The sequence below is a fragment of the Vidua macroura genome, chromosome 13, assembly GCF_024509145.1.
Source record: "Vidua macroura isolate BioBank_ID:100142 chromosome 13, ASM2450914v1, whole genome shotgun sequence".
Taxonomy (NCBI): Eukaryota; Metazoa; Chordata; class Aves; order Passeriformes; family Viduidae; genus Vidua; species Vidua macroura.
This window is the reverse complement of record NC_071583.1, coordinates 16,239,090-16,254,930: the sequence shown is the minus strand read 5'-3', so window position 1 is coordinate 16,254,930 and position 15,841 is coordinate 16,239,090. Positions and strand designations below refer to the sequence as shown.

The window sequence follows — 15,841 nt, the reverse complement described above, 5'->3', positions numbered from 1 at the left end:
ATGTTGCTCTGAAAAAAGCACTGAAGACAGTGCCAAGTGGTGCAGAGGGAATTGAGTGTTGCTTTTCCAGGTCAGACAGGAGATTTGACATTTGCCTGGACAGCGGCTGAAGCTGGGAAATCTCATTAAAAGAAGGAGAATTATCAAGTTCTGTGGATTTAGAAGAGGGTTTATTTGTTGTTTTTAACTTGGTGTTATTTCTGTAGCCAGAAATCCGTGTGGCTGAGTGTATGGAAGGGTGTTGTGCCTGTTGGAAGGCCTGGCAGCCCCCTCTCCATACAGGGCTCAGGATGAAGGACGTGCCAGCAGCAGCTCCCGGCCCTTCCCTCTGCCCACTGTGGGCCTGGCAGAGCCAGTGCCTGGCACAGGTTGGGCTTTGCTGAAGGTGCAAAGCAGCTGAGCCCTTGGGCACTCACTGCTCTGTGCTTGGCTCCTGGCTGTGCCCAGGTCTCTCCTGTGGTGCTGCAGTGATAATCCATTGCTGCAGTAGGACAAGACACCTTTGGCCCTGCCATAGCTCGGGGTTTGCTCTCTGCCACAGAGCCCTGCTGAAGCAATAAGCTGTTTTCTGTACTCCACAGCACTTTGACCTTGTTAATCGCTCTGGGCCTAAATAATTATCTACTGCAAATGTTTATGTAAGAAGAAAATAAAGCCTCAAGCTTTGCAGTTTTTGTTGTACCTTTTTCTCCCCTCTTCTCTCTGTGGTGCCTTGTGCATAAATTTTGAAGTCTTGAAGTTTATAACCTGCCCCAGCTGTAATTCTCAAAGCAGTGTGTTCCTGGTACTCTGCCCTGCCCTCGGTGCTGCAGAGAGAGAGAGCAGTGAACTTAGCTGAGGCACTGATTTCCTCCCTCTCCCTTCAGTCCCTTGCTTATCTACTCAGTGTCAGGGCTCTGACTCTTTCTCTCTCTTTCTCTCCCTTTCTCTTTCTCTCTTTCCCTCCATCTCTTGCAGTATGCAGTACTGGGCCAGGAGGCTGGAGCAGGAGATTGATGGAGTGATGAGGATATTTGGTGGAGTCCAGCAGCTCAGAAAGGTAAGCTGTCTTTCTTTTACCTGTGCTGCCTTTCTTGTGGCAATGAATGTTCTCATCTGCAGAAATCACCTGTGTGAACACTTGCACTCTCACCCTCTCAGCTCACTCCATGTGCAGGGTCATGGCTGGCTGTATTTCTGGTTCCTGGGCAATCAGATGCATTTATCAAGTGTGTGGGAGTGAGTGTGGTTTGTATCTGTCTGTCTCTGGGGCTGCATGTCACTGCTATCTGAGCATGTACCTCTCGAGTTTTTCCTGTATGACACACTAAAAAAATAATAATTTCAGCAAACCTTTCCTCCAGGGACTGAAGGTTGTGGTTTAAATTTAAACTTGTGTTGGCAAAGCAGGAAATGTTGAAAGGATAATTTTGCTAGCCATTGGAAGCTCCTTGTTTTTAAATACAATTGCAGGTAAAACTGTAGTTGTTGTTTGGCCACTGTTTCCAAGTGCCAGAAAACAAAATTCAGTTACTGAATTTTGCTGGCATCTGCCTCCTGCTCCCTGAGTTAGCACCAGGATGCAGAGGCTGCAGAAGCCAGACCTGCTCTTCTCCTGGCAGCAGTGCTCTGGGTTGGGTTAGGGCAGTTACAGAACAGCTTCATCGGGGTTTATTAGGTTTGGGATCAAGCAACCTTTGAAACCTTCCCTGTATCCCTTTCCCCGTTAAGCCCTGTTTCCCCATGCCCACACTCTTGTGCTGACTAGCTGATTTGAAATTGAGCAATTTGGAATAACAGTTATGGTGTTAATCTAAAGAAAATAGGCTTCTCTAGAGTGATAAATATGTTACCCCAGAAAAAAAGCATGGGTGTATTTGTGTTTTCTGGTGACAGTGACATGTTCTTCTCAGATGCCAATACTTTGTGGGACTCCTACTGTCTGTCTTGCACTAGTAGCTATATTGGCTTAAACAGAACTGCTGATATTTTATAGTATTGGTTGTAATCCATTGTCTAAACACAGAGGTCACACTATTTTCTTTTAAATGCATTTTGAAATGAGTTTACCTGAAGGCTTGCAAAACTCTTCATGGTTCATCCATTCATTTGTGTTCCTATTTGAGCTCTAGAATGGTGTATCTGGGCTTGGTGTGCATTCATTTTAACTGAACTTTAGGTGGATTGATAAAAACTTCATGTGCAGCATGAAAAGCATATACACCCACCTGGGTTTCAACAAATATTTCTAAATGTAGCCATGCATTTGTGCATTGCAGTTTTGCATGTTGGCAGGGTCTTAGAGCTGGGGATGTTTTCCAGGCAATACAATGGTGCAGCAGCCAGCATTCTCTTCAGCAGAGCACAATCATAAAAAACAAAAGGATTGTTACTACATTTTTGTACGTGTCCTCTCTTACATTTATTCTTATTAGCTTTGATTTTACTCCTTTGCATGTTAAATAGGTATATCATGTAATTTTTTTAATGCCGTAATTAAAGAGAAATTACACCTCCAATTTGCCAGCACTTGACTCCTATTGGCCAGTCAGTCAATTACAGGTAAGAGAGCTTCCCACTTTTCCTGTTTAATTCTTCTGGTAGAACATAATGCAGTACTTCAATGGATTAATGCTGGATATACTGACTACAGAGGGATTGAAGGGGGTTTTTGAAATCTGTTTTGGAATCTTCTTGTGAAGGGAGGAAGCTAATTATTGTATCTAGTAAATGCATAAACCAGCTGAAGCCAAGAAATGAGCTACTGAAAATTCCACTGTGCAGCTGTTTGAACACCAGAAAGGACTGGTGGAGGCTGTCTGCTCATCTCTAGGGGAGAACTTGGGACGTGGAGTTCAGGTTTGATTCGTAGATGCAATATCAAGTGCATGATACTTAGGAACCACATCACTTGCTAGTGCACACTAGCACAGCTTCACTGATGGAAAATGGCATGGAGTGCTTCACCTGAAGAACTCAGAGCTGTACCTGCCGGGAGTCCTGACCCACCAGCTGCACACAGGTTCATTGGGGTTACAGTATGGGAGCTGTCTGATGTAATAAAGTGGCACCGTAACCTACTCGGAGACATGGATTTAAAAAGTTAAACTTAGAAAAAGTCCACATTCTCCTGCAACCACACTCAAAATTTAGAAGGTGAGCAGGCACAGGGGGAAGGAAGAGCCCCTGAGGAGCTGTGGGAGCTGAAACATGGTATAACTAGAAGCTAATTCCACCCACTGGGATTTCACAGAAAGGTTCATCATTAAGCAAGAATAGACCCATGCAGGGTAGGAAGAATAAACAAAAATGAAGCAAGTAGAACCTCTTTTTTGCTAAAAGTTGCTGATGCACTTTGGGCTTGCCATGTTGGCCTGGGACATGTCTGCAGAGGGGATTTCTGGTTCACTGTGCATAGTAGAATTAGAAAAGTGTTCCAGTGGGGGGGAACAGTGCTCCAGTGTCACCAAAGACAGAACTGGTCCTTCTGAACATGGTGGGGTCTGTTTTGAGTTGGTGGGTTCCACTGCCAGCTCTCATGGGACTATGAAGCACTGGAGGTGGGTCCATGCCAGAAATGGATCTTCCCTTTCCAGGCCTGACTACCAAAGTGACAGACCAAATAATAATAAAAAATACCCTCCTCTGAGATTGGCCAGGTTTACTTACAAATCTTTTTTTCTTGGGTTGCTGTGAAAGGATGGAGACCTGTTCTTTGGTTATTGCCTGATATCATAACTGTTATGGCATATGAGGCATGAAATTTATTGTCAGAAATATGGTGTCCAGGAACATAATGGTGCTGAATATTTTATCTTCCTGGAGCGCTGCCCATCCCAGAAAGATTTTTGTTTTAACTCTTCAGTAATTTCCTTGAGTTGGAGTGCTAAAAGTTCAATGCCCCTGCTTCCTTCCTGTCCTGTCCAGTGGACAGGCAATTCCCTGGAGAGATTTTCCAAGCTTTTACCATGCAGATGCTCCTTTGCACAATGGGACCATTCTGGAGCAATTACAGGAGGGTGAGAAGCTCTGAGATATAAAGGGGAGTCATGCCAAGGGCTCTTCTTTCAGCTGTGAGGTATCACCTCGCTTCTCTCCTTTTGTCCAGACCTTGAAAACACTGAAGTGGAGATGTCCCCATTAGACAGACAGACTGGCTATGGTGGGCCACCCATATGACAGAACACTGTGGGCTTGGAGCTGGATGGAGGACCATGGCCTTGCTCAGATGATTCTCTGCCTGGTGAAGTCAGTGTTCAGCACTCAGAGTGCCTGTGGTGCAGCATCCTTTGGCTGGCTGGCTCCTCCAGCCATGCCTCAAAACAAATCCCAGCACTTGGATAAGGGCATGTTGCTTTGCCTCCCTATCCTTGCCTCCCTCACAGCTCACCAGAGATAATTGAGAGCACAAATCATTGCTAATTTAGCTCTGACTGGCACGATGATATGTGGGACCCTATAATGCTGGCTGAATAGATTGACATTCTTAAAATAATTATTTCTAGAATAAGAAATATTATACTAAAAATACAACTCTCTGATTTCCAGGTTTTTTTTTTTTTTCCATTAGTGACTTCTTTGTGGCTACAATGGACTCTTCACTTTGCAGAACAAAAAAATACTTTGTTTTGACATTTCTTGCTACACCATATTACATTTCTCCTAGTTTTTTGGCACAAGTAAAAGTTACTGACTTTAGTAAAAAATGAATTAATATTTTGTCTTTCCAGCCTAGATGCTGCAAAACCTGCTCCAGGGTAGACTGTACTCAAGAGATTCCCCATGCTGGTGCAGCCCTGTCCCAGCCTCCCAGTGACCTGCTGTGCTGGCACTCATGGCAGGACCGATGACACCAGGGCTGTGTGTGCTGCTGGGTTTTGTGCCTCACTGAGCAGCTCCCCTGGATGTTGTGTTAAAACTCCTTTTCTGGATAGCTGGGCTGAGGCTCAAATCTGCCCTGGCTTGTTACCTAAATTGTGTTTCATCCTGTGTCTCCTGAGGTGAGCAGCGAGCTGGTCAGAACATCCCCTCCCCCTGCTCTAGTACCAGTTATCCCTGGCTGCCTCCAGTGGCCTTGTTTCCTCGCTGGCAGCTACTGAGGAAGCCAAAGCCTTTCAAATGAGAGGGGGAAGAGCTAAGAGATGTAAATCCCCCTTTCCTGCTCTGACTTCCCTTCTCTCTTCCCTCTGGTTGTCTCCTGAGGACTGCTTCCATAGTGGGATAGAACTCTCTCCTGGAGGTGCTGTACCCTGCAACAGACAGGCTGCAGCAGAAGCAGGGTGGGCAGCAGAGCTGGACCTGAGCTGCACCTGCTTCTCCTCTCCAGCCTGTCAAGCTGGTTTTGTACCCTCTTCCCTTTCCTCTGGGCAGCCAAGGGAAGTCAAGGTCTGGGTCTGCCTTGCTGGTGTATGACTGGAAGATAAGGATTCTGCTGGCCTTGATGATGAGGAACCACTCAGGGTGGGATGTGGGGAGCAGCCTGCTGGCTGAGCTGGGCAGGCAGGGAGCCTCTGTGCTTGGTCCTCAGCATGTGTGACTGCACAGAAAGGAGGATGGGCCCAGGGGAAAAGGAGACTCGTGCTGTGCCCTTTGGGATGCAGCCCCACAAGGAGTTTGCTGATTGTGGCACAGCAGAAGTGGCTCAGCTTGATCCTTGTAATCAATATCTGGTTTTACTTCAGTGGATTTTCATGTCTGTCTTCTATTCTTGCTTGTTGTACTTTGTTTTGCTAGTTTGGCATCTCTGCCTGGCAGAAGTGCTGCTGTTCATTGCTCTGGGTTTTTCTGACAGGGAAGGACCCTGCTGGCCAGGGCTTGGGGCAGAGTGACCAGGATGTGTGCAGGTGTCCCCACCTTTGTCTGCCTCATCCTGCCTGTCCCTTCTGCTCAGTGCTGCTTCTCTGATATATCCCCTCTTGTTTTTAAAGCATGGCCATGCTTTAGTTCAGGCAGCTGCAGGTAAGGAACTGTGATTGAGCTGTGCACAAACAAGAAGTTGAATTAAAAAAAACTAGTGTACTGTCAGAATTTTGCCTTGGGTCTGAAGAGCTGAAGTGGCATCTGCCTTGTGTAGTGCTGCAGTCACTAGCACTCCTCCTGTGACGGGGTCTCTGCAGTACCAAGTGTTTCACGTGGCTCTGTGAGAGCATCCCTTACAAAACTGCTGGTACAGAGCTAGAGCCTCTTTAATACTAGCACCAGGAGGTGAGGCATGCTCTTATCAAAGGAGCTGTCAAGGTTTTCTGTTCAACTTTTTTGATCTTGTGTAACTACTGGAATAATAATAAGTTAGCCTAAATCTCCCAAGTAACTGTGGTATTACATGATGTTTAATTTGTTCTTTTGTTTTCTCTGGGTGTAGAAACACTCAGCTGGTCATTCAGTAGGGCTGGAGAATCTGAGAAGTGTTAATGGAATTTTAAATGAAGGATACAAGAGAATCAGAGTCCCCCTGCACAATGCTGTGGACACAGTGTCTGAGAAGCCTGTCTGCTTCCAAAGGGCTCTGTCACATGGACTGGGCATTTACAGAAATACAGTGATGTGGTCCTTATTCCCAACATGGCAGAGTTGGGAATTAGATCCTAATCTTCTGATATTCAATCCAGTACTATCTTCAAAACACCATAGCAGAATTCATCTGGCCTTTTCCTTCTGAGGTGTCAGCCCCATCCCCCAGAACAGGAGGCAGGTGATGCCCAGTGGTTGCACTGACCTCAACGGAGTTGAGAGGAATTTGAACCCAAAGCTTGGGCAACACACAAAGCCAGCTGCTTATGCCACAGCAGCACTGAATGCCTGCCCTCTTCCAGATGCTGCCAGGGAGAAAGGACCTTACAGAGTTTTCCAACAGCTACTGCCCATCTGGGGACTGCCCTGGAGGATGGGCTCTGTCCCCCAGTGAGATGATGCCTAGCTCCAAGCACTTGGTTCCCAAGCTCATGCATAATCTGTCTGATCCTTGCTTTCCTCTCCTCTTTTCCCTCCCCCTCTCCTAGCAGCATGCACACAGCCTGCTTCCGCACACCATCACTGTGCCCTCCCCTGCTCCTCATGTTTGATAAGAGGAAGTGTGTGATGCCAGATAAACACATTCCTGTTCCAAACTGCTTGGGTTTATTTTAATCTGCCTGGGCCGTTCAGCAGGCTCAGCACTCTGTTCAGCACTGAGTGCAAAGACAACACTATATTACCAAGGAGGAGCATTTAAATGTCCTTAGGCTTGCAGCAGCTTGGTTGGGAAAGAGGGATCCTCTGGCACCCCTTGCTTGGGCCAGTGAGTGCCATCGTTAGCCCCCTTACACCCATCATCTCACTTCTCAATCTTTCTCTCTACTAGAACCATATTGCATCCGTACTGCGAGATGTCAGGGAAACATATGCTCCAGCTTTTAGTACATTTGCATAATTAGAGTAATGTGTATGAATAATTTATAGCTGTATGTGGCTGCTCAGTGTGTGACGTTAGCACCCCTCACTAAATCCTTTTCAGTGGGTGGTGCAGATCCTGCACCAGAGCCATTGTGCCGATGCAGTGTGCAGCCTGTGGGCAGATGCAGGGGCCCTGCTTTGAGACATCAGGGTGTGCATATATCTGTGTATGTGGTTGTGTCTGTGTGTGTGTGTATATATATTTATACATATATATATATATATAGTGCAGAAAGATGGGCTTTTACAGTTCTATGGGAAGAGCAGACTGGATGTCTCAGAGGCCAAAATGCAATATTTGCTCCATTTATCCAGAAGCTGCGAATGAAAATGTTCTACAACATTTGAAAGCTGAGGCAGGGATTTTTTCAGCAGGACTCAGGTGTGACTAGTTTGTGTGCCAGGATTATATGTTTTTTTTTTTTTTTTAATTACTTTTTCAGATCATAAGACTTAGCACTTTGCAGGGGAGAGGGATAAACGTGCCTGCACTGTGTCACAGAGCCTGATCTCAATCAGTCGGTCAATAAATAGTACCAAAGAATTGCCTGGACACTGTCTCACTATTTACCAGCTCTTTAATGTGTGAGTTCTCATGCTGAAAAGCCCAGAGTGCCAGGTAGGTGTTCTAAAGGAGTGATCTGAGTGGCTGAATCCTGGTATTTATGTTCCAGTTAATTTTAGCTTAAACTATATTTGGGCATTTCCAAATGTTTGAGAGCCTTGGCTGGAAAGTGCTGTGTAAACTGGAATGAAGTGCAGGCATGCAGAGTTACTGACTCATTAGTATTATCCACTGGGAAACTGAGGCAGGTGGTTAAGCTGAGCAGCTCTGCAGAACCACGGTGTGGTGCAGCCTGCACTGTTCTCCATCATGGGTACAGCAGGTCCCTAGAGGAGGGTGTGTTTAGCAGGGTAACAGGCAGAGTAATAGTCCTTAAAGCCCTTGCTTTGAACCTTTCCACTTTACAGAATTACTTTGTAAAGATAATACACTTGCAGCCAATTGGTGAATTTGCACAATCAAAGGGGATTGCTGTTGAGTTTTATGGAGTAATTTCTGATTTATATTGCTGTCAGTGACAAGTTAAATGAGCCCAGCATTCAACAGAGTGATGTTCAGGTGTGTGTATCTCCCGAGTGCGCTGCTTTGAGTTTTGCATCCAAAAATGTAGCTGATGTACCCAGCCAGTCAACAGCCATGTTTGTAAAATCCTCATGAATATTCAGTGCACCTCTTTGAATTGATGCTGTTGCCATTACACCACCGTATGAATCCATGGGAAGGATGAGACCTTGGCTGGTGTTTCTGGAAGCCTCCCTCATCCAGGTTGTCCTGCCCTTGACTGAAGGAGCCTGTGTGGTCCCCACATTCATTCCAGCTGAAGTTGTTAACTTCAGGCTGTGTTTAAAAATGAAGCAAGGCAAAATCCATACCAACTCTGCCAGAATGCAGCATGAATAATTTGGTAGAGATCATTAAAGTTTCCCTTCTTAAAAACATACATAGATTATTCTTTAATGGAAAGTTAATTGTTTTATTATTCTCTGCAGATGGTTCTTTTCCTTTACGTTCACAGGGGAATTGATATAGCCTTGAATTCAGTCTCCTGTGAGCAGAGCTGATAACCAGAAATGCAACTCTATCACTGATCAAGATACAAAACATAGAAAATATGTATCATAGTTTCAGATTTTTCCCATTCAATGTTTTTAAATATTATTTATGGGCTTTAAGTGCCCCTTCAACTTGAAATGCTGCAGGCTGGGAAGTTTGCATTTTTCTTCCTGATAGGTTTGTCAAGCAAGCACTAGATATTGGACACTAGTGCATCCTGGCATTCTTGTGGATGAATTCATCACTGGACTTCAGAGGAGTGAAATATGCAGTTATACTGGAAGGTTTAAAGAAGGAAACTGTTGTTAGATACTTGAGGTTATTGTGTGAAGGAAGCACTAAGATGTGACACATCTTCTTTGTTTGGTATGTAGAAATGCAGGAGGGCTTGGGAAGCTGGGGAGGCCAGGGAGGAGGTGACTTCTCAAGGGCACAGTTGTGGTTGTTCTGTTCCAGTGTGGCTCCAGCCTGGTAAACAGCAGTGGACACTTTGCATGTTAAGAGTGTTTATTGTGCCTCATTACAGCAGATCACCTCTGACATCTGAAGTGAATAACTTGAATGGACCACTTATTTCAAACACCCACCTGTGCCAACCTATTGGCCTGCAATGATGCTGCCAGTTTTATAGGTACTTATTTCCTTTTAATTATTTTGAGTTAAGATATTATTGTAAGGGAGGGAGAGAGAGTGGAGTCTGTTATTAGATCAGTCTTGCCTTCCTTGTAAACAGATCAACTGGTCTTCAGTCCTGGAGAGGTTTGCTTAAAGACTGAGAATCTGTACTCTGGTTAAGCTATAGTTTGCTGTTGCTTTATTGAAAGAGATGGCTCTGCTTTTGGAGGAACTGCCTCTTGGGAGACTCCAGATCTTGTAACCATCAGGGATCTGTAGCTTTCCAACACTTGTATCCTTTGCATCTTACTTTGACAATTCTGCATACAATGAGCTTGAAAAGCTCCACATTCTTTTATGTCTTAGGAATAAACCAGGTTCTCTCATGATGTGGGAGGTCCAGAGCAGAGTGAAGGAAGGTGAACAGTGTAAGGAAGAAATGTAGCAGGAAGGTGATGCTGATGGTTATGGATTCTTCTTCCTCTTCTGTTGCTCTTGGGCTGATCAATGCCAACTGATATATGTGGGGCATTCCCTATTTATTTTGGTATATATTGGAGGATTTTTCTGTTTCATTGTTTTAGATTTATATATTTGGGCTTGCTCATTTTGATTCAGTTATTCACTGGGCTTGAGATTTTATTGACTTTTCTCCCTTTTCTAACTGACCTTTCACACCTGGAAGCATTCAAGACAGATTTAGTATGTGTTTGTTCAGCACCTACTATAACCAAGTGTCATGCTTTTTGGACACTGACCATAGCATAAATATTAAATAGTAAGTAAGAGCACTGAGATCCTGCCTGAATGAAACATGAGATTTACTGATGCGAAGAGATGCTGTGAATGAGAGGCATGGCTATTTCTATCAGGGAAGTTTCCTAAATGCCTGGCTGATGTGGCTTGGACTGGTGGCAGATCTAAATGTCTGCATGTGTCAGGAGCCACTCTAGGGATTGTTTAAGCAGTAGCATTAGTTATCATCTGTTGGATGCCCAAGCAAAGCCTTTGCTTGTAGCTAGGAGGCAGGGAGCAGATTTTCAGTTCCCTGCTGTGGACTGTAAGGCCAGGTAAATAGAGAAGAAGGAGACAGCAGGGGGTTTATGTGACTTGAGGAGCAAAGAAGATTGTAATGGTAAATGTTGGATTACTTTTAAAAACAAGTAGGTCATTGAAGATACCACGGTTGGTGAACAGAAAAAGAAAAAAAAGGTGGATTTATTCCTTGTTCTTCTAAGATTTGTTACACTATAAAGCTCACGTCACTGCTCAGCATGCTGTCACTTTTAATTTTGGAAGTTCTTTGTTTCTGTCAGTGGTCCAGCAAGGATGACACTAGATCTGATTAGGGGCCTGGGATCTTCAAAAGAGCCTTGGTTCTCAGTTTCCTTGGGCATTATGAGTAGGCTGGGCCTTACTACAGTGCTTGCTGGAAACATCTGCTGTTGTTCTGTTTCCTGCTCTAGCAGGATTTGCATGTGACTTCACAGTCAACTCAAATAGTTTAAAATTCAACTTATCTTTTGTCTTCTGCCCCTTTTGCAGAGTGCTGGCATGCAAGAAAAACATCTGTCCCCATCCCTGCCTTTTGTAGAAAGCAACAGGTGATTACCTAACATTCAGTGATAATAATTTGCTGTGAGGTACAGACATGGAATATTCATAGCATCATTACTGGGTATGTCCAATTCTGAGTAGAAACTACACCTCCAATATGTTCTGAAGTGCCCAGTGACTTGGTGTTCACTGAAAAATAAATCCTAGCATGGTAATACCATCCTTACCTCTAGTGCATTTCATGGCTGATTATTAAAATTACTTGCAAACAATTTTACTTTCCCATCTCAAAACTGGAAAGAAGGAAAACATCCAAGTTTGGCTCTGTAAATAGGAAATTGAGACTTGGATGAGGAAAACCTTTATTCTGCACAGCAAGTCTGATGGAGAGCTGGGGAGGGAACCTATGAATCCCGACTCCAGGGCATATCTACCAAATGTCTTCTTTAATAACAACTGTTCTGTTTGTCTCTTCTGGCTCATTACTACATCTATTAGCACTGAATCCTAGGAAATGCAAGTGAGAGAGAGAAACTTTCAGCTTTGAATTCTCCCTTAGGAAACTTATTCTGGCAAGTTTCACAAGTGGCAGCTTCTTGTTTATATTCGTAGGGCCTACAACAAATGGCATTTTCTCTTTGGCTCTGCCCTCAGCTCCCTCCCATGACTGAAGTGATAAGTCATCGTCCTCTCCTTGCCTCTGCTGTTGGTGTGAGTTTTTAGGGCTGTGCTCCCGATGCAGAGCCCGAGCAGCAGTTGATTGCCAGCTTTCCCTCCTCCTTAGCTGTGTGCTAGCTCTCGAACGACATTTTGAGGTGCCTGAAGCATTCTGTGGAAGAAAATTAATTGGTTTTGACAAACCACAGCAGTCCCTTGGGTGCCTGGGAGTGCAACGTTTATTGAAACCAGGCAGGAAATCAAAACGCTCTGGTGTTCACTCACCTCCAGTGCAGCTGTATTAAAAAAAATAAAAGTTAAAAAAATCCTTAACCTTCCTCTGGATTTTTCACTCTGACATTTGGATCATCCACTGACTTTCTAATAAAACCTCTTTTTTCTTTTAGAAGAGAGGTTAGTGGTTATGAAAGATGCCAGAATGACAGCCCAGGGAGTAGATGGTCTCTGTTGACCCACAGAGCAAATGCAGCATCAGGGCAAACGTCCTTGCCATTGTACTTCCACCTTGACCTGTGGCATCCCAAAGGAGGGTAGGGAATTGCAGGTTTTCAGCACTTCTAGACTTGACCTCTCTGCTTACACAACTTAATAAGGAATCAGGCTTCTCCTGTTATTGCAGTGCAGTATTAAGGAAGGATTTTTCATCACAGGTGTAGGTGTAACAGCTTCAGTGCAAACCTCAGACTGAAAGCACTCTTCTAGCAGAAGCCATCTCCTCCTAGCCCCACTCTTCCAGGAGCCTGGCCTGTCTTTCTAACATATTGGTTACAATCTGATTCATTTCTAAAACATATGCTGATACCCAGTGCAAATTAAAGAAGATACCCTTATACTTGACACATGTGTTATGTGGGTGTGGGTGCCCTTCAGTCAGCCACTGGCTTGAGGTCACTGCTCTGCTCTGTGCAGAGCTGCTGATGGGAGTCATTAAGTTGCCATCAAGTTTGAATTAATGTTGATTCACCTCTAAAAAATAACCAGCAGTGTTCTTCACACAGTTCTGGAGGCAGGGCTGGGAAATGAGGGTTGTCATTTTTAAACAAAAGCTGGATACTGCCCAGGTGCAGTCACAAAACAGGGTTGAGGTTACTTTTACAGGGGGTGTCCACTTGCCAGCCTGTAAAGTGGCATGTGATTTCTGGACAGTGCCCTGCTTGATGAGGCAATATTTTTACAGGTCTTTTAGTGTCCGTGGGCATCCCTAGGAGTGCTGTCAGTAGAGGAAAGCCATATACTTTCAGCTTGTAGGATCAGGTTTACCATAGATCCTAGCCTCATGCACTGGAAAGAGTACTGGAGCCACTGGAAAAAGGCTGACTGGAAAGGATTCACAGACAAATGATGTAATGGGAGTTACTCAGCTCCTGCAGCACGTTATTGCTGTTGTTTGGCAGGTTCTTTTTGTGTTGTCCATCACCACAAGATTCATATGGGTATGGTATGGGTGCACATTCTGAATGCAGTAAACAATATGGGGTGTGTTAGGCAGAAGGTCCTGAGGTCCTTGTGTGTCCTCCGTAGCTGCAAGTGCCAGGCAGAGGTGGGACACCAGCTTTGTCAGTGTGCTTGGAAACTCTGCAAGTGGAGCAAATATCTGCTAATATCTGGAGTGACAGAGATGGAGAAGCGATGGACAGGGGAAGCATTTGCTTCTAAAGAGCTGCTGTGGTTTGGCTGCCCTCAGTTGCCACTCGCAGAGGGGGAGCAGGGCTGTGTGGAGGCTGTGCAGGGGACAGATGGGGAGCCAGCCCTAGGAGGTCCTTGAGAAGAGCAGGTAATGTGACTGCGGCAGGGAGGGGAGGGGTGGCAATGGCTGCTGGCTCTGCGTCACCAACAGGGTGACAGCTCCTCAAGCAATTAATTAGCACAGCTGAGAGCTTGAGCTCGGTGCTAAAGGTGAGCTGCAGTTGTACCAGCAGAGATGCACAAAGGCTTTATTGTCTGGCCTGGGACTTTGCTGATGGCTTGTCTTGGTGTTTGTAACTGCAATACTTCTACAGGCTATTCATGATCTTGTAGAATAACTGTAGAAGCATTGTCTTAAATGTTCAGCAATGTGGGAGGCCAAAGAGGGGTCATCAGCAATCCTAAATGAAGCTTTGGCAGGTCTGGATACTGCAGGAGAATTATTGCATAGGTTTCTTCTTCACCTTTTTTTCTCCTCTAATGATTCTGCTTTCTGGCATAACAATTACCTACTTTGGATATCAATGTCTATGGGAAACTGGCTCAAGCTAAAATGGTAAATTAACTGCTTTGAAGCTTATGTCCCAGATGTCAGTAGTGATAGATTCTGTTGAGTGGTTTCTAGCTAGAAAAGACTTTGAGCGGTGTCATTTTTCATGGGAAAACTTCCCATATGCTTCTCCAAGAGACTTTTCTGGGCAATTAAGTGACATGCTGTATGCAGAGATAACATGAATTCAGAGAGCTTTTGCACTTCATCTTCTGTGACACACCATACATGGGATGTCAGTGGTCACCATGGGTTTGGGCTTTGGTCTCAGTTACTTCTGCAGGATCAGGGTTTTCCACCCCTGCTGTCACCCATAACCAACAGGACTCCTGTGGTGTTTCTTATATAAATGGTTGACACACCGTAAAGCTGGGACGTGGGAAAATCTGTGCCAGAGGAAATGCCATCCTACATTCATCCACTGAATGGCATAGTGGGCACCAAGGCCTTTCAGCTCCTGAGCCAGTGGGATGTTTGGTAACAGAGAGACAACACTCTGGACAAGGAGTAGTTGTCATGGGTGTGAAGATTTTCATGCAACTGAATGGCAGCTTCATTTTCTGTCTTACTATAACAGACTAATAAAGTTATTCTCACAAGGAGCACCTGTCTCTGTGGAGGAAACCAAAGTGTGCTGCTGTTCATGTACTGGGCAACATGACAATGAAGTCTGGGGGAAAACTCAGCAAAAATCACCATTTTTAGATGTGTGCAGAGTATTTCATGGCCCTTGGCAAAAGGAAAGGTACAGTATGGAGTGTGATTTGGGGGCTTTCAGAGTCCTCCCAGAGATGACCCTCTGGTGGCACTGGTTGTTTCAGTCCCTGTGTGGCTCCATCTCCTCCCAGGAGTCGAGCCCCCTGAGATTTTCCTTGGTTAACTCCTCTGTGCCAGCAGTCCTGAGGTTCCTGCTGCTTTGCATTACAGCCTTGTGTCAAGAAATCCCAGCTCCTGAGGTCAAGTGCTAAGGATTGGCTTCTTTATCATATATTTACTTAGGAGGATTTCATTATACTGAATCTACTAGCTTTGAATAAATTCACATGCAGTAAATTTATTCTTGCTCTTTCTGAAGGGACTTGTGTGCTAGAGAAAACTTTGAAGACAACCATTTATACCAAAAGCAATTACTTTTGTGGTAATTTTGTATGTATTTTACTGCAGATACTGTATTTCTGTTTGACTATGAGCTTTCTTCTAAGTGGCACTGCTGTGCTGGAAGTAGAGAAAATCAGATGCTTGAATTTTGGGTGCCCCAACATTTTCACTTTGTTAACATTGAATGTATTTGTCTGTGCACTTATTTGAACAAACTTCACTTGTCTGAAAAGCTACAGGTTGATCTTATCAAAGTCCACTTGTAGTTGCTCCATGTGAAGTGGGAAGGTGGGGTTGTTTTGTTTTCTTAGTGTTGGTTGATTTTGGTAGGGGTTTTTTGCAACAGTCCTGCGTCAGCTTCTGGTTATTGTATTTCCTCAGACAAGTGGTGGAGATGGTCTTTCATGACACTGCAGAGGGCATCTCCAAGGCCTCCTCACTCAGCTCATGAGTATCCAGGAACCATACTCTGCAATATGGCTAAGTTGAAGTATTGGCAAAAGCAGCTTACTATATTATTTGGAATAATAAACCTGTAAAAAAATCCTTCCGCAAATAACTTTCAAATGTGTGATGGGGCAAAGCTGAATTCTTCACCTCAGCAGCTGGTTTGCTCCATGCAAACCATA

General features: G+C 44.6%; 1 protein-coding gene across 2 annotated transcripts in view; it reads left to right on the top strand.

Moving 5' to 3' along the window:
* Positions 1–15,841, top strand: part of CACNA2D2 (calcium voltage-gated channel auxiliary subunit alpha2delta 2) — a 211,247-nt gene that overhangs the window by 21,011 nt on the left and 174,395 nt on the right. For both annotated transcript variants that reach the window (XM_053989277.1, XM_053989276.1), the window contains exon 2: positions 958–1,039. In XM_053989277.1, the coding sequence (XP_053845252.1) occupies positions 958–1,039 (82 nt within the window). The remainder of the gene's footprint in view (positions 1–957; positions 1,040–15,841) is intronic.